This window comes from Haemaphysalis longicornis, unplaced genomic scaffold (assembly GCF_048455015.1).
Source record: "Haemaphysalis longicornis isolate Haplotype H1 unplaced genomic scaffold, Haemaphysalis longicornis Haplotype H1 scaffold_7, whole genome shotgun sequence".
Lineage (NCBI taxonomy): Eukaryota > Metazoa > Arthropoda > Arachnida > Ixodida > Ixodidae > Haemaphysalis > Haemaphysalis longicornis.
The window spans coordinates 56987859-57012269 of record NW_027526422.1 but is presented as its reverse complement, the minus strand read 5'-3'; the positions used below and the strand labels follow the sequence as shown (position 1 = coordinate 57012269).

General features: G+C 48.3%; 1 protein-coding gene across 1 annotated transcript; it reads left to right on the top strand.

The window, feature by feature from the left end:
* Positions 1 to 8: 8 nt before the first annotated feature.
* Positions 9 to 24411, top strand: LOC144145715 (tRNA (uracil-5-)-methyltransferase homolog A). The gene is made up of 13 exons (XM_077677409.1): positions 9 to 389; positions 468 to 559; positions 654 to 729; positions 821 to 927; positions 3116 to 3265; positions 5148 to 5367; positions 8097 to 8243; positions 9873 to 10025; positions 10828 to 11010; positions 17041 to 17116; positions 20438 to 20557; positions 21704 to 21800; positions 22038 to 24411. Exons 1-13 carry the CDS (start codon positions 84 to 86, stop codon positions 22165 to 22167), a joined length of 1857 nt encoding a protein of 618 aa, XP_077533535.1. The 5' UTR covers positions 9 to 83; the 3' UTR covers positions 22168 to 24411.

Below are 24411 nucleotides of genomic sequence, written 5' to 3'. Positions count from 1 at the left end.
GTTAAAAAGTCAGGGAATGTTCGTGCACACATGTTGTGCACGGATACACGTGCGCTCGTAGAGTTCACTTGCAGTTCACGCTTATGCAAGCTCTGGGCGAAAATTTAAATAAACAGTCTTGTGAACTACTTGCCATGTCAACTTCACAAAATAGTGGTGACAGTCTTGTGATCGAATCTTCGCAAAGTGCAGCTGGCGAAACCGGGCATGTTTCGGGTGACAGCGCAGAAAGTAACGCAGTCGGAAAGGAAGATAGTACAAACTTGCAAGCCGATGGAGATGGAGCGAAACTGGCCCAGGATCCTTATTTTTACACCAAAAGGGACGAGTTCACTTCCGAGGTCCACAAGATTGAAGTCGGCAATCTGCCGAAGATATTCGGCCACGGAGTAAGGTCCATTGTTTCTCGCTTTTCTTCAGAACGTTTTCGCTGAAAGTTTAATGCGTTTTTCCCTTTTATTTACCAGCAAGTGAAGAAGCTTCTTTCAAAAACTCTGAACCTCAACCCTCACAAAATCAAAGTGATGGAGAAGGCCAGGTTTGCCTTCGTGTCCTTCAGGTAATGGGTTTGATTTTTGTTTCGCATGAGCCCTTGTAGTTTTCGCTCCCATAAAACTATTAATGGACAATAAAAGAAATGATATTTATAACAGATCCGAAGAAGAACGGGAGAATGCTTTGAAAAAAATTGAAGGGTACAACTTCAAAGGCTGCACCTTAACTGTCAAGGTACTGTTGCATCCTTTGATTTTAAACCAGCAAACAAAAGCGCTTTGCAGTCGCACTAACATTTTTTTTTTTCTTTTCAAACACCTTGCAGAAAGCAAACCCCATGGCTGACCCGCTTATACAGAAAAGAAAGCTTGGTGAAGCTGAAGATGTCACGCCACAAAAAAGACATTGTGATGAAGCAAGCATTGCTGACAGGTTTGTCACTGGTACATCACATGAGTGCACGTAGAAGATTTCGGCTGCGTAATCAATTTCTCGCAATAGTTTTTCGAGGTGTGGTGATATCTCAAGAGAAGGAAGGTAAGGACGTCTCTGAAATCTCTTTAACGCAGTCCCAGTCGTTAATAGAAGCGTTTCTCTGGGATGTCCCTAAGCACATTCTTTTAGGGTGCTTATTTGGAGGCGTCACACTTATTCAGCCATACGTGGGAAACGCATTCAAAAACACTGCTTGTATTTCTTCACTCCAGCGTAATGCACATTGACGCGTGAAAGAAATTATAAAACAAGCATTGTTGGCCAACCGCTTGTTTATTGCAAAATTTTAATTGTCATAGATTACAAAAAAAGTGCACATATAGGCAACCAGCCATATAATTCTATTGACTGTCTTGTTTTCAAACGACATTTCTCTGTCTGTGGTCAGTGGCGAGTTAATCTAGAACACGGCACATTTTTTCTCTGTTCTTTTCAATACATGCGAGTGAGGAGTGACCTTATTTGGATCAACTTATACTCCTGTCACACGGGCCTTTTCAATCCTGATCGAAGCGAAGCGCGATTGACTTTTTGAGCGCGCTCGACGCATTGCCCCCGCTACACAGCACGTTTCAATCCCAATTGAGAAGTTGCACTGGTTGCACTCACGTATGCTAGATGGCACCAAAAATGTATTTCAGGCCAGCACCTGGTAACTTTGCGTGGCTGTAAGTACACGTAACTATATAAATGCTATTTTTATTTATTTATTTATTCAGTGAGTGCCCCGCTTTTCCAACAAAGGCATTACAGCAGGGGGGTTACAGACTGAAATAAAACAATTCTTCGTTCATACAGCACACTTGCTTGTCTTGCAGCCGGTCCCAATCTCTAATGGCCATCGCAAAAAAGGAATTGTACAACATGGTTGTTCTTGCACGATACTCTTTCACTTTGTGTCGGTGGTCATGTCGACTGGATGTGTAACTGGGTACGCTGAAATAGTTGTGACGGTCAATTCCAGCCTGCCCATGAAAGACAGAGAAGAAAAACTTCAAACGCAGTTTTTTCCTGCATAAAGAAAGCAATTCCCAACCCAATTCAGCTTTCATAGCAGTGGAGCTGTCTCTCCGCTTGTACCGCCCTAAAACAAACCGCGCGGCTCTGTTCTGTATTTTTTCGAGCTTTTATTTATCAGCCATTTATTTGAGTAAGGTTATTTGATACAATTTGTGGTGTTAGTTAAAGTTGCGACCTTTGGTGCCATTATTCAGCAGGGATGAGAATACCACCACTTTCATCCTATCGTGCTTGGCGACCTCAATCGCGCTTGGGAAACCAGGATTGAGTTCGAGCAGGGTCAGGCTCGATCACAATTGAAAGTTCCCGTGTGACAGGGGTATTATGCAGCTTTGAATTACTGGTGCAAACATTGAGCGGGAGACAAAAGGGAGAGCACAATACGAGTGCTAACTCCCAATATTTATTTCAAAATGCACTCAAATATTCATCTGTACCTGATAGTGTTGCACAACTTATATAGAACAGTTTCAAGACATGGTAGTTTTGAAGCTACAATTATAGATAAAAAGCGAATGTTAGAGAAAACAATTTTTTTGTTTTTACTAGTATACAACGTCTTCAGGACAAATAAGGAGCGCTGTGATTTTGGCTTACCCAAGTGATATTCCTCTTGCAACGGGGAAAAATTTATTGAAGATTTGAATGAGAAAAAAGAAAGCACAGGTTATGTACTAGCGAGTTCCAAAAAACACAAACGTAGGACATGGCAGTTAAAGGGCCCCCAGTTTCTACTTTTTGTTTTTCTGGTTGTATTCAGGCGGCATGATGTTTGCAGGTTGTTGTGACAGTGCTTACGAGTACTCAAGTTTTCCCTGTGTGGATCGATCACTTGTTTGCATTTAAGTTTCACCCAAAGATAGCATTTTATTGTTGAATTAGTGTAGCACTAAGGCCCGCTGCAGCACTTACATAGTTATCTAGTAATGAATTGAAAACCAGTTTTTCTCTATGGGGGCAATGTTTGCATGCTTTGCTTTTATTATTATGCATCAGAGGAAAATCACCTGAATACACCCATCCAATCATCATTCCAGTTTCTTATATACTTTGTGTACAGTCTTTTCTGTGTGTGACTTGTACAACAGTGTGATGTTTCTTGCAGGATAAAGGATTCCGTGGCACCCTGGTCGGACGTACCATATGAACAGCAACTGACACAAAAGGAAGAGCACATGCGGAAAATTACAGTCAAGTATGCTCGGAAACTGGAATCACTTAACCCAGGCCTCAAGTCGTGGATTAGCAAACAAAGGTTCGTTAGGGTGGGTTGTCTTGAATGGGGCATTGCCAGTGGCCAAAGCCATGGCTGGGGCTTCGTAAGGACGTTTGAGTTGTAATGTCAGCATTTTCGTTGGTTCATTTCATTAGAACGAGGCGTGTTTGAGATAGCCGTCACCTTTGCGTGTGCTAATGTGCTGCTTGACGAGGGATTGCAAGCATTCCTAACGACCAAACATGGCATCAGTTCTGTTTCTCACGTTAATATGTCGGTTTTGTTACCCTTCAGTGGAAAAAGGTGAATTTTTCAGGTTTTTTCCCAGCCGTTTACATTTCATTTATTTAAATGTCTGAGGGCATTGCATATGAGGGGTTGGGCAGAAAAAAGGCAAAATAAGAGAGAGAGAGAGAGAGAGAGAGAGAGAGAGAGAGAGAGAGAGAGAGAACTCTTTAATGTGGGCTGGAAAGGTCAGCTCTGCTAGCGGCAGTGCTTGCTATGCCAGATGGGGATGATTACAATACAGTAAAGTGAATGTGAGAGATCGGGAAAGCAGCAATAGAGAGAAAACAAAAGTTAAATAAAAATGGCACGGAATGTAGTGCAAGGAAAAAACTTGAAATAAAGTTAAGGAAAAGAAAAAAAATTGAGCGAATGGAGCCCAGGAAGTGCAGAGCGTCTAACAAGAAAAAGGAGTCAAAGCATACATGACGACGCAAACGCGTACAGACATAGCCATGCGCACAATGGAAGAATTACAAAGTTTTGTCTAGTCCTGAATCTCGCAAAAAACGCAGAAGAATTTTCGTTCCTAAATATGAGTCATTGGGCCTCTTCGATTTTCCACTTCTGGCTCTCCGCGGGCTGCCCGCGGGTAGTCCGAGGATTCCCCGAAGCCATAGGGATACACGGGAAAATCGAATGTTGGACTGCTTCTCGGGGAGTCCGCGGTGAGCCCGAGACTGTAAATCGAAGAGGCCCATTGTTGTTGTCCCAGGGTCCAAGAAAGTGACACAACTGAAGGCTTGCTCCGCGTCGAACACGAGACAGGCAGCTCGCCGCTGTAACTCGCGCAGCGGAAAATCGCGGGAATATACACAACAAGTGCTCAGTAGTCTCGCGCACAGCACACGTGGGGCACAGTGGTGAATCCTCCCACCCTATTTTGAACTTGAAGCTTCAGGTGTAAGCCACGTTGAGACGCAAACGATGCAGTACACCTTCAGACGCTTTACTTAGGTCGGGTGGAACACTGAATTTACAGAAAGGGTCAATTCCATGTAGAGGTGTATATCCGCTGCGAGGATGCTGCCACTTCAACATTTGCTCTCTCTAACCAGTTCGATAGATAAGGGCACAACCATCCTTTTGAGAGAAAGGAAGCTGTGTCGTGTTACGCAGAGAGTGGCCAGCGCTGGCAGCTGCATCAGATATTATATTTCCTTCTATTCCGGAATGATATATGGTATTCACTGAAGAGTTTAGCTGTCAATTTCTTTGCTTGGCAACACTGGAAATGGCCACGGACATGGCCGAAGGGCCACAGACGTGGCGCGACTTGTGCCACTACTCCTGCACGCAGTAGAAAAAAAAAACACCAGTGTACATCGTCTGCTCCGTTTCAATCCGATTTTCAATGTTGGTGTCAACAGAGATGTTATTAATCATACTCACATTGAAGTCGAGGCATTACTTCGCGTTTGGTGGGGTAGAATTTGGAACATCTAACACAAATCATGTGCTCAGCACGGACAAGTACCACCATCCCGCGGAACCTGACATAACCAGTGAAGGCGCACCTACATGGGTGCCTGCGTGCGTGCCCAGCCAGTGAATACAACCTATACACAGATGCGAGAGTATGGGGCAGGGTGGTTGCAACGGTGTATAAGCATGCAGTGGTGTCCCTTTGTTGCAGGAATGTGCACAAGACAAGTGTGTGTGCCCCGGAGCCCATCCGGCCGTCTCCAGTGGTGGACGGCTACCGCAACAAGAATGAGTTCACAGTTGGGAAGCACTTGGAGACGGGGGAAATCACCGTGGGCTTCCGCATCAGCAGCTACCGCCAGGGGTCCATGAGTGTCGCCTCGCCAGATGGGCTGCCCAATGTCCCCGAGTCAGCCAAGCGTGTCGCCAAGGTTAGCCTGTTTCGGGGACTAGCTGAGCTCGTCCACAAGGTTGTACCGCTCCCACCGAAGATTAGCTATGCTCGTCCATGCTAAAAACGGGCGCTTGCGCGCTACCACAGTCAAGCTGTCCTGAAATAGGCTAGCTGATTTATGATGTTAGTCATGTTTATTATGTTGTTCATCACGTTATTTGATTTTGAACAGGTTTCATCCATTATAGATTCCCTTTTTGATCATTGTTTGCCAACTTGACGACAGAAGATGTTGGCGTCTCCTGTCGCTTGACGACAGGAGATGCCAATAGCCCAAGCCCCCAAATTGCTTTGCCCCTAAAAAACTTTGTTTAACCCTTTCGCTCCCGTTGACGAGTATAGTTGTCATGAGATTTTGTACCAAAATGACCGATGACGAGTATAGCCGTCATCGGTCATGACGTCTATACTTGTGATCGGTCATTTTGGAGCCCCGATGGCGCTTTTTTGCAAGACGCTGCGGCCATGCAGTGGTGCTATCTGCGAGCCGTCTTTTTTACACATAGAAATAAAGGAACGTTATGTATCGAAATAATAGTACCGTGGAGAAGCCATCTTAGAGCAATATTTTTACAGAATTAGAGAAATAAAGAAACTTATTCAGGAAAAAAAAAACTTGTAAATTGAACGAAAAACATTTTTCTGTAAATTTGGTACATTTTACTTCTTTTTGCAGTACAGAAAGGGTTAAAGGGGTCATATAGGCAAAGAACAAGTTTGGTTCGTTAAAAAGACTGCTTTGTGCCAATAACAGTGATAGGAGATTTATCGCAAGCTTGAGACAAATAATTGAATAATTAAAGAAAACCTTTAAAGGAGTGGCGGCACCCCAGCCACTTTCCAGTGATTTCTGTGTGACCTTACAGAATCTTGTTTGTGCGATTGGTGGCTGCCACCCAAAGCCACCACCAGAAGACATGACTGGGCGATTATAGTGGGGCCTCTAGTTCTGTTTGATCGATTTGTATCGATTGAATGCGAAAGTGCAGTTAACACTGATCACTATGCTTTTAGTTCTAGCCCATATTGCTTCACTCCTGCCTGCATCACGCCAATGTAGCGTGAAATTTAAAGGTTTTTCAACATTTCTTGCATCCCCCCCCCCCTTCCCTCGCTAAAAACACATCTTTCATGGCTTGAATGGAGCTGAGTGAGTTGCCTAAGGCTAGTTCTTTCAAAAAGAGCAAAGTTGTGTTTTGTCTTCATGGCTTCGTAAAAATGATGCACTTGTTCCTGTCTGGAGTGCTGCAACATGAGCGAAGTTCTGAGCTGTGCTCGTTTCGAAAATGTCCACCTCGTGTCCATTTCAGTCGTGGCGTGGCTGCGCTGGTGAGATCCCTGAATGTGCCGAGTCATATTTGGCCGTCTGCTTTCAGCCAGTCAGGGCTTGCTTGAAATGACATTTTGAAGCAAACATAAAATGGGCAGAACTGAGAATTCTGCCCCAGGACGTAGTTTCTGTTGCCACTTAGTCTTGGGTAGTGAGATACTGATGGGCTAGTGGCATCTGTCTGTCGTTTGTTGAAATGAGGGGCTTATGGCATGCTACCTTCAAAAGTTCTAGCAGTATTACACAAATCTACAAGTCTTTCACAGCTGAAATGTGTTGAATGTCACCTAGCCACACACTGAGAACAAAAAAACTGGTGCAGCTTGCACTAGTGGTACAAGGCTGGAGAAACAGCAGAGCTGGCGGCCGCTCTCCCTTCTTCGGAGACCTGGCTGTTGCACCTCAAATGTGTTTTCAAACTTACCGCTGAAAGTTTCCTATGACTGGCAGGCCCGGATCGTTTTGTCCGCAGGTTTTCACATCTCTTCGAAAATGGACCGCGTTAGTATGCACTAGAACCTGCAGCAACCAGCTTTGCGAACTCGGCATCTGTGCTCCCCACTTCAGGCGCGAACGGCGCACGTGAACTGGCTGGCCAGAAGAAAGGCACGTGAGAGATCATTCCACGAACACTGAGCAGAGTGTTCCCAGAGGTTGAGCTTCTCATGGGGCACACGCTCACGTGCAATCGGTCTTTTTTCTTGGTATTTTTTTCTGGTTACACTATACGGTGGAACTAATAGCTTAAACAGCTCTGCTTTTCAAAGTAGAAGTGATTCATTTTTGCAGCATTACTCAGCTTGCTTGCATATGGATTTTAATTAATACTTAGAAGCTGCACCGTGATATCTACCCATTGCAGCATACAGTGCCCTCACTCTCACTAATTCTGTGCAGTGCTTGCTAACCAGTCAGTTGGGCAAACATACATTGGAAGCAAATAGGAAGAGTCAATGTCGCTTGAAGGCGTACCTACCAGCAGCCAAGTGTTTGCATTGCAAGCATTGCCTTGTGTGTTTGGAACTTTGCAGGTCACTTCAGTTTGTGCATTCGTGAGCCGGTTTTGTTGTGGCTGCGCTCAAGTCTCACCTTGTATCAGTTGTTTGTTGCATTTATGCAGGGCAACTAAATGATTCATTCGAACAGGCATGTTGTTCTTCCAAATACCAGTTGCCAAGAAACTGTCATCTTTTCTGGTTGGCTGCTGGAGCTTATAGCTTTGGCAGCATTGCATAGAATTGTGAAACAGGAGTACGTGCCTTTTCATCCTGGCTGGGCCATGTGATGTTGCATTTCTCCTAAAAAATGTTTGTTTTTGATGCTGAGTCTGCATTGCTAGATGGCGCTCATCACAGAAGAAATTTTCATTTGCGCAGTGCTTTCAGGACTTTGTGAAACAGTCTGGCAAGGAGCCGTTTAATCCAGAGACGCACGAAGGGTACTGGCGCCAGCTCACTGTGCGGACCACAAGCAAAGACCACATTATGGCCATCGCAGTCATCCACCCGCAGGCTCTCAGTGAGGTGCGTCATGTTGTGTGGGTTACTGGTGCAAATGGGGGCACCCTTGCTGCTGGCAGGGAGATAGAAAAAATAGTGATCGCATAGCCCTCGTGCTGCAGAGAAAACTGACCAGGGTGCTCTCGTGCGTTGCTGAGAAATGGAAACAAAAGCTTTTGCAGCAGTGCAGTTCAATTTTATGAATTGTACAGCTGGGAGCAGCACTTTCACTGTGTGGCGGTGATTTACCGATAGCAGCGAGGCGATGATGTACAAGTGCTTTTATGATGCTTCGTGTGTGTTTTAAGAATACTGTGATGTCATTTTTTTGTCGAGACAGACAGAAATGTCTGTGACAGGTGCTATAAAACGCAGTGTTACCATGCAAGGCAATTTGTACCGTGCCCAATTTATCCAAAAAGCCCTAGTTTAGAGTCAGCCTGTGGCCAGAGTTTCCACCCCCCCACCCCCCTCTTTCCTTGCCTACCTACTATGCACCCTTCAGCTTGGCTGTGTACTTTGACATACAGTAACATTACTTTTTGTAATCTGCCGGTTTCCCAGAATCGTACGCACACTGGTATAGGCGGTATTCATTGAAAAGTTTAGCTGTCAGTTTCTTCGCTTGGCAACACTGGAAATGGCCACAGACATCGCCCCTGTGCCACGGACATGGCGCGGCTTGTGCCGCTGTGCCCACATGCCAAAGAAAAAAAAACACCGTCGTGCATCGTCTGCTCAGTTTCAACCCGATTCTCAATGATGGTGTCAACAGAGATGTTATTAATCGCACTCACATTGGACTCGAGGCATTACTTTGCGTTCGGTGGGATAGCGTTTGGAACGTCAAACACACATCATGTGCTGCTTAGCACGGACAAGTACCGCCATCCCGCGGAGCCGGACGTAACCAGTGATGGTGCACTCACATGGTTGCCTGCATGCATGCCTCGCCAATGAATACAAGCTATACTTATATATCATGCCACACATAACGGCAACGGGGAGACAGAAGAACGCACACCAGTTGTGTAGATTCCAGACTCCATTCACTGTTTTCCATTGCTAGTGTCTCAAGCTGTTAATCCTGAATGAGGAAATTGGCCACCAATTCGATTGCAACACATTGAAAAGTGCCCAAAATTCACTGTTTTAATTCCACAGAAATTTTGAGGTTAATTCGATTCCCCCCCTTTCTCTCTCCTTTTGTTTGCCACCATTCTTGGCTTGTTTGTTTCCTTGCACTTTATTGTCAAGTGTAGTAAAGCCGTACAGGACACATCGTTTGTTTAATTGATGTGTCACGTACTGTCTCCTGCAGTTGTGTTAATCCGGAGCCATTTTATACCGTGCACTTCAAATCTTAAGTGCCGTGGGGCCGACCTGCTCTTAACTCAGGGTCACCCTGCTTAATTAAACTGTTCAAGGTTTGCTTAACTTCGACGTGGCACCAGCTCAAAAAGGACGACAAAGGATGAAAATAGCAGTCCGGACGATGCTAGCGTTCATCCTATCTTCTGTTCTCCTCGTCCTTTGTCTTCCTTTTTGCACTGGTACCATGTCGTAATTAAAATGATTGCTAAGAACAATTTTTTGGTTCACGCGAACGTTGTGAATGTGCAGTAAGTGGCCTGACGCACTTTCTGCTTCCAGGAGGAGATCTCGGAGGAGAAAGAGAAACTGCGCCAGTTCTTCACGGAAGGCCCTGGCAAATCGAGCGGCGTCACCTGCTGCCACTTCCAGAGGTTTGACAAGAGGCGCGCGGAGGAAGAACAGCCCCAGTATGAGCACGTCTTCGGGACAGAGGTGAGAGAGAGGGCACGTCGGGTATTTTATTGCGGGCAGTTTTAAAGCGAAAGTGTTAAGTATACTTAGGAATACTTCCTGTTCATGCAGTTACGGGAATTTCAATGTTAAGGGGCACACTGGTCTCAAACCTTTCTTTCCAACCAATGTTGATTAAACTTCATAGGCTTGTTCAGTTTTTTTTTAGCTGATTTCAGACATCCAATTAGTTTTGATGTGATATGATTAGTTCCTGGTTTAATTAAAAATCTTCCTTGATAGTTCGTGAGAACAATAGGTAAAAAACTATTACCAGAAGTTGTGGAGAATGAAATGCAGGAAGCAGTTTTTTTGTTTTGCAATCACATACAAGTTTACATCAATTCTAACTTCTAGGTTTGAAGTACTACTGCTAACCAATTAAAAATAACGCTAATTATACAACTACTGAAACACAAAATGCGAAATCTGCTTCCATTATTGGATGGTTTAAACATTCAGCTTCACAGTGCAAAACAAATGATCTTCCTAGCTGCAATACATGCTGGGATGTACCTCAAGAATTTACTATCACTGCAATACCAGTCGTGGTAAAAAAGTGAGATTTTTTTTTTTTTTTTTTTTGAAATTGGGTTTCTATGGCTGCTCTAAGTATCTATTCCAAGTACAGAATTTTTGGAGGAAAAGCTGTGCACGAGTAAAGGGATACCTAAAAAAAGCTTTTTTGGGCAATTTTTCGATCCCAGAGACCCATGTGCCTTAAGCAGCTGATATGTGACATGTTATGGCCTGCGAATCCTCCATATTTGTTGTGCACACGCAGGAAATAGAAGAGTGCCTGCTTGGTCAGACGTTTCAAGTGAGCCCAGACGCGTTCTTCCAAGTGAACACGCCAGGGGCCGAGTTGCTGTACAAAACAGTGGAAGAAGTCGCCGACCTCAATGCAGACACCACCCTTCTCGACATCTGTTGCGGCACGGGCACCATTGGTCTGTCCCTGGCCTCAGTGAGTGGTTTGAACAAAGGATGCTTGTGAATACCAAAATTGAGCACAATTTTATTTCGCGCACTCATTGTTACATTTTTTTATGTATTTCAAAAATGTCTTCAAAACAGTGTTTTTTTGCTCATTTATTACTTGTTTTCTTATGGGACAAACTTGTAAGTAAAAGCAGAAAATGTGATCAGTAGTACGCTGTACGGAAATGGAGTGAATCTGTGGTGCTGAGATTTAGGGGCTGTATGGGTTACCCTCAAACTGGGGAGTAAAGCTACAGAAATCTAGCTTTATGGCCGTGAAGCAGCTCTGCTGTGGGGTTGTCATTTCGCAACACTACACGATGGCTGCTACTCTGTTTGGCTGGATATCTGGATTTGCATGCGAGCTCTTCCAGAATTCACTTTGTGGGGCAAGTGTATTGAAGACTGTATAACGCAAAAGGGAATCGAAACACTAAGCTTCCAATACAGGAAATTAAGTTGCGCACATTAAGCCACATGAAATTGCCAAATCCATGCTAACTGCAGCTGTAAGGGCTTGGAACGAGCTTCTGACTGAAACTTTGTTTTTGTGTGTGTGGCTACCTTTTGCATAAATCGCAAGCTTATATTGCATTACATTTGCATTATGCTCACACATCTTTTTATGATTCAAACAAAGTTTCTTTGACCCTGTGGGAAACCCAGAGTCCGGGCGCGTTCCCCATTCCTCGCCGCGGCCGCCGAGGCGAGGGGGGAAGACTCCTTCTCTCCCCTCGGCAGATGCGTCGCTCGCGCCGCGCCGCTGGCGTGTCGTGGCGCGGCGATCGTTGTCACGTGACCGGTTCTTCGGGGCCCCGGTGGGCCGGTCTCGGCGCGCGGGACGAAGGAAGGTTCTCTTGGGTTCCAGCGGTCAACGAGGAGAGACGTGAGTACCGGAGATCCGGCTTCCCCACCTTCCTTTGTCTACCCCCTTGCGCCTGCCTCCTGATCCTCGCCGGACGGCTGGGTCGGGACGAGCGAGAGTCGGCTACGTGAATTGGTGGCACGCCAATAAACGAGTGTTTGGCCGTTTCGTTGTGTTTGTGTGTTCCTTGCTGCTCTCTACCGCTACGCCGGACGGCGGTCCGTGGCGGAGTTCAGCCGAGCTAGCCTTGCGGCCGGAACCCTGGTCCCCACATTTTTGGCGCCCAACGTGGGGCTCGTATTCGGACGAATTCGAGGTTGCTAGCTCTCCGAGAAATGCGTTGCTGCAGTCGTAGCCCGCTACCCTTTGTCCGGAAGACTTCGGACGAAACGCCTCGCGCCAGTCGGTTGCAGGCAGACAGTTATGATGCCCGATACAGCCGTGACGGCAAATGCGTAAACCTTCCTACATGCACCAGGCGGTGAATCAGTAGGATACCTCCGAGCACCGCAGTCGCGGCCCGCTTGCGAGACGGGAGGTGCGTAGGCCTTGTTCCAACATGGCGGCGGGTCGCCTTCCTCGTAGCGCCGTCCCCGCGCAGTCGCGCCGGCGGCGCCGGTTGAAGTTTCCCGCAGGCGCGGCGGACACTACCGAGCGAGGGCGCGGTGTTTGGGAGTTCGCAAGCCGCACGATGAGCCCGCCGCTACTGCGCTTCGAGTCCGAGGCGGAGTGTTTGCCGATTTGACACCTGACAAAGAGCGAGGGGGATCGCTGAAGAATCCGTCTCCTCTCGCTGCGGGGGGAAGCGGGAGCAATGGGACCGTTGTCTCCGCGCTTCCGGAGTGCGTGCGTCTCGATGCCGTGAAGACTCCGCTCGAGATTGCGTTTAGGCAGTAAGAGCTTCGCGCGGCTCGGCAGCGGGCTCGTTGGTCGCGAGAGATCGCCAGTCTTAGTAAGAGACGGACTCTCAGGCGACCTATACCGGTGATATGCGCCCGTAAGCCGCTGGTATTGCGGTTGGCGCTGGCTCTACGGCAGCTTGTATTGCTGCGAGTGAGTTGCAGGAGCCCGCCTGCTTGATGCTGACGCTGCTTTGCCGACCAACGCACCAGGCCGAAATAGCTCGGACGGGCGTTTCGATGCCGACAACCCGTAATAGTCAGACGAGCTGCCTCCAGGCGGGGGTGGCGGCTGGAGCACAGTTGCCGGACTCGTGATTCCGCGAGCAAGCGAACGTGCAAGGGGGAGTCCCCTCGGGCATCTTTGTTACCCTATTTGGCGAGATCGTCGATAAGGTTTCCGGCCAGTCACAGGAGATTGCGGAGTCCCACTGCTCCCCACTTCAAGTTCGGGAATCGTTTAAACTGGACGGTGAGAGCGAGACCTGCAGCATACGGATACCACCGGGAGCCACGCCAGTCACCACTGCCACGGACAGCGAGGATGGCCTGCTGAACCACCGGCGGGGCCGAGCGCGGTTCGTGGAGCTGCTACTCCAGTTGCTGCTCCGGCCTGCCGGGCGGCAGCCAACCGTTCGGGAGGACCTGCGGCCGAAGCGGCCACGGAACCCAGGAGGCGGCGGTATCTGGCGCCTACGCGAGCGGCGCGAGCCTTCGGGCAGCCGCAGTGGACGCGGCCGTTCCTGTTGCCGCCTCGAGCTGGGAGTGGGGGTCGCATCATGGCGCGACCCCGGCGTTCGTCGGCTGCGGCTGCAGCTACCCCCGGGCCTGCCAACCTGCTGTGCTGCCCAACCGCGAGAGACTTGGAACCATTGCAATGTGTTTGCGGGTTTGTGAGGCGAGCATCGCGACGGCGGCATCGTGTGGCGAACTTTGGTGTGGAGTGGCGTTCGGTGGCTGTTTTGCTGACTTGAGACGTGACGAGTGTGGTGCACCGTGGCGTCACTCGAGCTCAAGTGGCGTCCAGTTTTAGGGGGGAGGAGTGTGGGAATCGTGGAGAACCGCGACCTGCGATCCCGAGCCAGCGCGCGCTTCGGGAGAGACGCTTGTGCGCTGGAACCGGTCCGGCGCTCCGCTGGTTCGTCGGCGTCCCCCGAGAGATGGCGCCACCGATGTGTGCGGGGATAGGCGCGCGGGCGCGGGCGGCGCGAGCGTGCGCGCACGGGAGAAGGGGAGTCTCGTCGGAGACCCGGTCGGGGCGAGATCGGCGGAACATGGCGGCGGTGATGGATACTTGCATCTCAGGTGGGAGCTTTGTTTGTCGCGCGCCGTGAGTGCCTACCTCCCGTTCGCGGTCACGACCCGGACGGCGTGATTCGTGAACGCCGTCGAGCCTTGTGCTCGCATGCTTTGGGATTCCCCAAATAAACGGCTGTGCTTCGGCACTACTGTCTACTGTGTTCTCGTATCGGCGAACCTCGCTGGGCTGCCGTAGCCATGGGAGCCCGCGTGGTTGACACGCCGGGAGCTAGCGTGGTGGCTTACGCCAGGACTGGCTAAGTCGCCCCGGGGAACCCCCACATATATCCCACATGGCGCCCGAACGTGGGTCTCGTATTCGGACGAATTCGAGGTTGCTAGCTCTCCGAGAAATGCGTTGCTGCAGTCGTAGCCCGCTACCCTTTGTCCGGAAGACTTCGGACGAAACGCCTCGCGCCAGTCGGTTGCAGGCAGACAGTTATGATGCCCGATACAGCCGTGACGGCAAATGCGTAAACCTTCCTACATGCACCAGGCGGTGAATCAGTAGGATACCTCCCGACGCACCGCTACAACACCCGCAATCGGCGAGTCCGCTGACCGGGTGGGCCACCATCTCCTGAGGGTTCAAGCCCGCACGCCCAGGGTCCACGACGCCAGCACGCCAGGCCTGCTGCGAGCCAGCCAGCCGCTACCCTGGGGGAACGAGAGCCGAGCGGCTGTTTACGCCGAAACAGCACCCTGCCGCCCGTACAGCGAGCGAGCCGCGCGGCGGGCCGGCTCCTGCGGTCAGCTGATCGCGCCCCGCCCCCTGTTGGCGGAGGCGCCCGCCGGAGGTGTGCCGAGCGGCAGCCATCGCCGGCGCTTGGCTAGCCAGCCACCTGAGCGGCAGCACCACAACGCGGCCTCCTGCCCGGGTCCAGTCGTCAGGGATCGTCACCGCTGACCCCCGCAAGCGGTGGAAGCCGCCGGCGGTGCGGCAACCAAACGCACCGTCGGCGCGGGGCGAACCACTGCGGCTGGTGGCCGCCTGGGAGCAGCCTGCTGCCCGGGCCCTGTCTTCATACGGCCCAGCCTACTTCGCCGGCGGGGCCTGCGGACCATGGGCCGGCGGACAGCGCACGCGGCCGGCTTTGAGTGCAGACGGACAAAGCGGGTCAATCGGCGGATTGTGGCGAACTATGTGTGCTATGTGGCGGCGACGTGCGGTGCAATGTGGACTGAAGCGCAGTTGCGCAGGTGCGGCGTTGGACTGCTTGAACCCCGAGGAGTGGACGATGCAGCGCAACAAGCGGTGAGACCACCGCCGGCCAGAACCCTCGGGTCCGAGGGGCTTCGGTCAAAGGGGGGAGGGATGTGGGAAACCCAGAGTCCGGGCGCGTTCCCCATTCCTCGCCGCGGCCGCCGAGGCGAGGGGGGAAGACTCCTTCTCTCCCCTCGGCAGATGCGTCGCTCGCGCCGCGCCGCTGGCGTGTCGTGGCGCGGCGATCGTTGTCACGTGACCGGTTCTTCGGGGCCCCGGTGGGCCGGTCTCGGCGCGCGGGACGAAGGAAGGTTCTCTTGGGTTCCAGCGGTCAACGAGGAGAGACGTGAGTACCGGAGATCCGGCTTCCCCACCTTCCTTTGTCTACCCCCTTGCGCCTGCCTCCTGATCCTCGCCGGACGGCTGGGTCGGGACGAGCGAGAGTCGGCTACGTGAATTGGTGGCACGCCAATAAACGAGTGTTTGGCCGTTTCGTTGTGTTTGTGTGTTCCTTGCTGCTCTCTACCGCTACGCCGGACGGCGGTCCGTGGCGGAGTTCAGCCGAGCTAGCCTTGCGGCCGGAACCCTGGTCCCCACAACCCGTGGACTAGTTTGAAATACAGTCGAATCCACTTATAACGATACCGCTTATAACAATATATCGGATATAACGATGGACAACGATTGCACCGTCCAATTTTGTATGCTTTCTATGGTAAAATAACCCGCTTATTATGATGCTCCCGAGCCGCGATATCGGATATAGCGATTGAATCCGCTTACCGCGCGCGCCGAAAATGCGAGCTGCCGCCGGCGCTGGCGCCGGCACTTGGCGCCGACAGCACGCGACGCGCCTTGCATCCCGTCCACCCCTCAGAAAACGAGTCGACTGCGCCAAGCGAGAGGAGGAGCAGCTTTTCTTCCCGACTCCCCTCCCGGAGCCGCTGCTTTGGCCTCGTCCGCGCGTCCGGCCGAACGAACCAACGTTCGGCTGGTTCGCCCAGTTCGGCTCGCACTGCTCGCAGCTCGGAAGTTTCCCTCGCCTTTTCTGCGCGCCGAACTGAGTGCTTTTTTTCTCCGCATCTGCCTCCGTTCAACGTTTCACCAGTTTACCAGTTTCACTGCGGAGTCGTACTGAACGTTCGGACGCCATGGCCGATTCGCCTGTGGCGCTGCGGCGAGCATCTAATTGCCTGGAGCAATTAGATGCTCTCGAAAAAGATGTGCGTCAGCTGCGCGTGAAGCAGTCAAAGCTGACTGACTATGGCTTTTCTGCAAACGAGTAGTTGCACTACCTGACTTGCATGCTAATAAAATGTTTTGATCTCTCTTGCGGCTTTTTTCTTCTCGACCCGCTTATAACGATTATCGGTTATAACGATGGGATTTTCTTGGCACTTGGATATCGTTATAAGTGGACTAGACTGTACTAGCGTGATCTAAAACTAAACGTGTCACTTTTTTTGGGAGTCCAGCAAGCCCTTTTTCCCCTACTTCAAAGTTTTGCATTACCTAAGTGCACATGAGAAATCGCTGCTGCCCTAAGAACAAGGGAAATTTCAAGCACATTGTTTTTTCAATAAATTCCGTAAGTCCAGGCCTGTTCTTATGCTAGTGTAAGCAGTGCAAGGGACTCCTTATTCTTGGGCTTGGTGTAGGTACACGGCAAAAGTTTTGCATGTCCTAAAGCTTGTTGCCTTCAGCCGGCACAATTTTTGTTGCGCTTATTTTTAATTCCCTCTATTCCAGAAAGTGAATAAAGTCTACGGAGTGGAGGTCTGCAAAAGGGCTGTCCAGAATGCCAAGCGTAATGCCGAAATAAATGGTATGTTTAAGCACATTTTTTTTTCCTTTGAAGTGCCCCATGTGTGGAAAACCGGTGTTATTGTGGTTGTCCAGTACAGGAAATGGCCACTGCTGGAAAGAGTAAATAAAAAATTAGCCAAGCTTCACTGACGTAGCGTTGCAAATGCTGATATAGCAGCGAAGCTGCCTGGTTTTCCCTAATCACAGGGCTAAGCTTCATAGGGCTTCTCAAAGCCAGTAGATAGATTCCCATTCGCGCCGATTAAAGTTTCCATTTTCCACTGCTTGCGCCTCCTACTCGAACCTTTTGTTGCTTTTGGACTGGGAACACTGCCGCGAGGGGGTGCCACAAGCACTTTTTCTATTTTGAGGTCAAAACGTTTTTAAATTAAGGCTTATTTTGTTTGTTTGCTATCACAAAAATCAAGTAACCACATATTTTTAATTAAAAGAACAGTGCAAATATTACTTACGTATTAATTTCTTGCCTCAAATATGCCTCATGTTTTCATTTTGCTCATGTTTTCATGCCTAATGTTTTCATGTTGACGAATGTAAATATTGCCACCAGACTTAGTACCGTATTTACTCGCATAATGAACCCACTTTTTTCCAGAAAATTCGGCGTGAATTTGGGGGGAGGGTTCATTATGCGGGAAAAAAATTGCAACAGATTTTTAAAAGTTAAAATTTTATAAAAACACGTAGGCAATTATGTAATGAAATTTATATTTTATTCGCAACCCACCATCGTCCCCCTTCGCCATGGAGCTTCCCTCCTCACTGAAGTCACTTGCGGCCGCACATTTGTTGTCAGCCCACAGCACACCGTCTTCCGTGCCATCAAGGCAATCCAAAATTTCTTTTCCGACACCGGCAGACTTCTCGTCTTTGGGTCCACGAAACACACGGCGACCCCTGTTCACAGCCTGAAAACCTCTCGTTTTCGCCCGTAGCCTACACGCACTGGGTCAACACTAAAGTGCCACACAGCCGCGCCATTTCCATGTGCAACGCATGCTCCACCACCTTAGTGTAAAATGGCGTGCACCAGAAGCACAAGAAAAGGTCAGAACACAGCTGAACAACAGAAGCACGGAGCGTAATGGCGAAGTCGCATAACAGCAAGAGCAGAGGAGTGTGGAGTACGTTTAGTGCTTTGTTTGCACTTCGGTGGAGCCAGCCTAAACAGCCAAGAGCTGGGAGGGAATGCGGAGTACGTTTCATGCTTTGTTCGCCCGTTGGCGGAGCCATCCTAAACAGCAAAGAGCTGGGAAGGAGTGCAGAGTACGTTTCGTGCTTTGTTCGCACGTCGGCGGAGCCATCCTAAACAGCAAAGAGCTGGGAAGGAGTGCAGAGTACGTTTCATGCTTTGTTCGCCCGTTGGCGGAGCCATCCTAAACAGCAAAGAGCTGGGAAGGAGTGCAGAGTACGTTTCATGCTTTGTTCGCCCGTTGGCGGAGCCATCCTAAACAGCAAAGAGCTGGGAAGGAGTGCGGAGTACGTTTAGTGCTTTGTTCGCACGTCGGCGGAGCCAGCCTAAACAGCAAAGAGCTGGGAAGGAGTGCGGAGTATGTTTCATGCTTTGTTCACACGTCGCAACGTTTTTATGGCGCAGGAAGGTTTGTTTTGCATTCAACAGGTGGCGCAGCGCAAGCGTGCAATTTTTAAATTCTAAGCCATGTCTCCGGCCACTGTTGAGATTTCTTTTTGTTGGAATGCATGTTTAGCATTTCTGCGCGTGCCGTAGCGCAATATCAACTTATTGCGATGGCCTACAGCATCAGCAACCATGCTGAAATAAAAACATATTTATTCAAAGTGAATATGCATTTTTCACTGAATATGCAGCATTCAGTGAATATGCACAGTGAAATATGCTGCATTGTTTATTCAAAGTGACGAAAAAGTAAATTCTCTACAAGAAAAGTGGGGGGAGGGTTCATTACGCGAGTAAATACGGTAGTTTAGAAATGCATTACCTATATAAACGTCTCGTACAAGAATTCTTTTAACTAGCTGCATGTGTGCTTGGCACTTGCGCTCCCCCATGCTAAGCTGTGCCCTCTCCACATCGCTGCACCCGTGTTACCACGCCTCGTCCTATGAAAGCCTCGAATAAGAACAGCTTCGTTGTTAGAAAATACTGTGCAGTTTCATATGGGAATTTAATCCAGGTCTTCAAACTAGGAGCCAAGTGCGCCAAGCACGTAAGCAGACCTAAGTGGGATGAGGAATTTTTTTTGTATGTGGAAAAAGGATTTTTTTTTTTTTGTATGTATGTGGAAAAAATTTTGCTCTCATTCTTTCTCGCAAACCTGTAGCAAAAAACAGGCTGAGTTGTGTTTCTTGGTCTCACCATTGTTTTTCTTTGTGAGAGAGCTGCATTATACTGTCAACTTGGCTGAAAACTTCAGCTTACTGTATACTCTTTTTTTTTTCTCTCTCTCTCTCTCTCCAACTGCTGGCAACCTGACAGCTTGTTTCTGGTCACAAACGATGGCCTGCCAGCGAGAGTGTAATCGTAGTCTGATAGGTGTGGGATTGTATGACCCTGTGGAATTGTTCTCCCTCTGACTGGCTCTTTTTGTGCAATCAGGACATGATAGGACACTGTGCTTGGCTGCTCTGAGGCTTTTGACCAGCCTGCAATAAGTAAAAAAAATGGATGGGGTGAACGGTGGTGGGAGCTCTGAGCAGTAAGGTTTCGAGTTTTGTGACTGCACCTGTACGTTTTTTTTTTTTTTTTTTAGCTTTCTTGTTATCTCAGCTGGAATAGTTACAAATTCTGCATGACAGTAAACTGTAGTCACGCTAAAATAGCTCAATAGTGCCTACGTCGTGACTGATTGTAATGTGAATTGAATTCAGTGCAAATCTCGGGAGTCAAATAAGCCTTTAGGTTATGGCGGTGTGGATGCGAGCTGCCTTATGCTGGTTGAATTGCATTCATTTGCAAACTTCTCAAAATGTTCGAAAACTAAATGCACTGAGTGGCAAAAAGTGAGGAAAGTGCTAAAATTTGGGTTCCTAGCTAATATCGCAGAATAAAATAGCAAGTGTAATCTGGTACTCTTTTCCCTGCGTAGAGCCAGTCTGGTGAGGTGGGGAGGCCATTTTATTTATGTCAACTTAAATCCTTTACAGCACTTAAAATCGAACTTCTTCCGCTCTTTTCCGTGTTTTTGTCCGCTTAATTTATGCGCTGGAAACCAAAGCATTACTGCCGACTTATCAAGTCCAAAATTATCTGTTGTTGACAGGCCCTCCTGATTCTAATGCTGCTGGCCACATTCAGATACTCTGTGAATCGTGACACTTTACACGTTTATTTTTTCAGGCATCAAGAATGCTAGTTTTGTGCAGGGAAAAGCAGAGGATGTCATCCACGACGTGATTCGCACGGTTGGGGATTCCAACGAAATTGTAGCCATTGTCGACCCACCACGACAAGGCCTGCGTAAGCTGCATGTTTTGTGTTTTGGTATTTTTCATGAGCATGAAGCACTTCTAGGATGAGGGTTTGCTGGGATCTTACCATACCAAGGTCTTTGATGGAAAGTGCCACATTTCACTGAGTTTCATGCGGCAGTGCCATTGCGCAGCATTTTTATATCTTTAGGTTGTTAGGTTGTGCAGTTAGGCCATACTTTGAGATGCAACAATAGGCCCAGAGACAGATCGCAGTTATGGATTCTTGTTAGGCACCACTGTGTGTTGCAGGTGGCTGCTAATTTTCAGTCTGCTGGCTCTGGTAAGAGACACAAATCGTGCATAAAGTATGACAAGAATTAAGGCTGTTTTTGGCCAGTCCTTATTGGTATTGTCTCACGCCCTTAATTTGTTTGGCCTGTTCCCCTGAGTGGGTTATAAGCAACTCCATCATGGGCCATCGTCATAATCCTGTATCTGCACTGTTAAGAAGCCTCTTTTGAGTGTTTGAGGATCTCTTTAAGCTATCAGAAAGAAGAGCTGCCCAGACTGGACTTTTGTGAGAAATACGGCAAGTTCGACTCTAAACTATCGCTCCATGCAAGCTACTTCAACTGTAGTTTATGCAAATTATTGCTGGCCTGGATTAGCATTGAGTCCAAAGCAACCCCGTCGCCGTGAGACCACAGAAGGTTTTAAAATTAATTATACATTTGCTAATCAAAAATGTGTGTTTCACGTGATAAATTAAGGACAATAAGGATTATTTGCATTAGCCATAGCTTTTAATTTTTGAGAACTTTGAATTATTGAAATTTAGCTCTATTAACAATTGTGGCTAACGTGATGCATTTGGCAAATAAGAAGCAGTACATATTTAAGCGAAAATTCTAGTCTTCACGCATTTTCCGATCAGCTGGAGCTGACGTGTGCATCTGTTGTAGTCCAGAGTATAACAGGACGGGTCGTAAAAAGTTTCTGGGAGTTGCATAAACGTAACAACTCGTAAAAACTTGCCCTAGTCTTCTTTTGATTGGCTGCAAGTAAAGCACTGTGCACAGTATGGGCACTTTTTTTTTTTTTTTTATGTCTTCCATCTGACTCGAATCTTTCTTGCCCAGCAACATGCCAGAGAGCCGTCTTTCCTGACCCCCGGTCAAACGCTTCCTTGCAGACAACAAGGTCTTGCGAACCCTTCGAGGCACCGCATCCATCAAGAAGCTGGTGTACGTCTCGTGCAACCCGGAAGGAGCAATGCAAAACTTCCTCGAGTAAGATTACCCGCTCACCCATTTCTTCTGTAAAGCACTCTTGTGCCTTCATTAGTAACACACCACGGTTGGAAGTCACTTACACGGTGGCAAAACATCACAGCTTTGAACATACACAAAAGAAAGAGAAAGACTTGTTGAGAGGACTGGTTTGCCTGTAGGAGTTGTATTTTACGCGGAATTGCACGGTAGGTGTTGTTTGCTTTGGTCTCTGACCGCGAACTGCTCTTGTTTCAGCCTGGCCAGGCCTCCTTCGAACAACTACAAGGGCGACCCGTTTGTGATCACCAAGGCTGTGCCCGTGGACATGTTTCCGCATACCCCGCACTGCGAACTCGTCCTTCTCATGGAGCGCTTCAGTGCCTGAGTTAAAAGAAGCACGGCAGAGTTGAATGCAAGTCTTCCAAGAAGAGTGCGTTCCATTCATTCCCTTGGTTTAAAAAGCATGACTGTGAAGCTTGCTAAAACAGTTTTTCGTTGTCGTTCGTCCTCGTAGGAAGGACGGAAGTGTGCTCATGTCTGACAAGTGAATTGGAAAAGACGCCGGCACGATTAATTACTAATTGTTGTGACCGGTCATTCGATGTCCACAGCAGGATGCAGGACCTTCCAAACTTCACCCACCTGTATCCTGCATCCTCTTCCGTTGCCCACGAAAGTTCTTGGTTCCTCCATAAGCTGTTCTGCCTCTCCCCATTCCGTGATAGTTTTGATAACTTGTAATCCATCCCATCGTTTGCCCTTCGCATCACATCCCCTGCCTAGCTCCTCTTCCTGCCAAAAATTACAGCCAGAATGTTTTCCGCTCAAGCTTTCTCCCTAATTCATGGTGAACATTTTCTGAAGGCAACATCTAACCACAAAAGAAAGTTCAGCTTCATATCACCAGTTGTTACATTTGCCATTGCAAAGTGGTTGTACATCTTTGCGCGTATAACCCGCACCGAAAATGCGAATATTTCAGTGGAAAAGTAGGGGTGTAGATAATACGCGGGGTCTTTCCATTAGCGCAGCTTCATGGCAATCCGCGTTGTGCCATTAAGCTCCTATGCAGCAACACTGACTAAGCCTTCCATGGCAGCGATTGCTCAAAACATACAAGGACAAAGAAGGAAAAACGGGGACGAGTGCACTCTAACAACTGAATTTTTTTAGTGAATTGTGACTTTAACCTTACAGTCAGTGTATTCTACTTGCTAAATATATGCTTTTTCTGCCTGCATAGTATGGGATGTGTTGCTTGAGCAGTAGCTTTGGTGCAGCCTTTCCTGTATCAAATGTGGGGGCAATACGCAAGGATTTCGTTCCTTTTCCGGCGGGCTGAAAGCGAGGATGCGGATTATATGCAGGGGTGGGTTATACGCACGAAAATACGGTAACTTACCTGGAGAAATCAAGGCATTTGTGCTTTTGCCAGTGCATGTTGTCTTGCAGACTTCTGGTCTCTCCTATTTGCCATTTTGCACTGCTCATAACTGCTCCGTAAGCTCCGTACTTTATTTGCCCATAGAGTTCTATTGCGACATAAGTCGTACACTGCCCAGGGACTGCTCTAAACTGCGCTGGACTGGCAAATAAGAGAGACCTTTTATTATGTAGTGCTAATAATGTCAAGAGGAGCTAAAAGTAAATGCGATGTCTGCCGGAGGCCAGGCACCACCAAGTGGGCCACACAAGTCACTGAATAAATTAATGAATGTATGAAACAAGAAAATTCAAGAGGATAGGATGTGTTTGTCTGATACCAGATAGAAGTGGTTGGCTTGCTCACAGGAACCTGTGCCTGCAGTTAGATGCAGGACGATGATTTTGATGCTGATGATTATTGTTCACATTCTCTTCACTTTTGTCTAATTTTGGTTCTTAAAATGATACCGGGGGCTGTGTTGTAGCAGATGCAGCAGTTTGTTGAAGGAAATTCTGCCCATTGATGTGCTTCTCAATAAATATACACTGACAATGTTAAATGTTCTTTGTCGTTGCTATAGTACTTTGTCCTCCAGGAGCATCTGGAGAGAACAGCAACAAATTGTTCACTTACCCACGCCTGTGCTTTTTTGAGTTTGCTCGTAGGTGAAATGTGGCAGAACAGACAAAAGACTCGAATGCACAGTTGTAATTTCAGTATTCATCTTTAATGACTATATATATATATATAATATATATTTAAATGACAGCTTTAACAATGTTACAACAACATATTTGGCACCAAACACTTGCACACATGCGCATAGTACTTTTATGTCACGCCCATGTCATGTGTGACCACTGTTTGTGTATGTGAATGTGTGCGCATTACACGGCGTCACTCGTGTCGCGCAGCATATCAACTGCTTCGCTTCTTTGGTGGAATGTTGTGAACACAACTGTTGGGCGCATTCAGTGTGGCCCTGCACTGCACCAAACTTGCTGTCAAATGGACAAGGGCACACGCCGGGTGCTAGTGACAGTGACGAAGTTGACATGAGAGACATTATATGAATGCACTGGGTCTACTCCGGAGTCCCCAGCTGTTATTGTATGAAGAAAAAAATAGTGGTTGGCATTTTTTCGGTTATGATGCCTTGGTCGATCGCAAATATGGTGTCGTGACTTTAGGGGTGACCTGCTT

Excerpts from the sequence above, each read along its gene's own strand:
- LOC144145715 (XM_077677409.1), top strand. The coding sequence starts at position 84 with ATGCAAGCTCTGGGCGAAAATTTAAATAAACAGTCTTGTGAACTACTT. Across the intron at positions 10,026-10,827 it reads AGCACGTCTTCGGGACAGAG|GAAATAGAAGAGTGCCTGCT; the intron begins GTGAGAGAGAGG and ends GTGCACACGCAG. Across the intron at positions 20,558-21,703 it reads CCCACCACGACAAGGCCTGC|ACAACAAGGTCTTGCGAACC; the intron begins GTAAGCTGCATG and ends GCTTCCTTGCAG.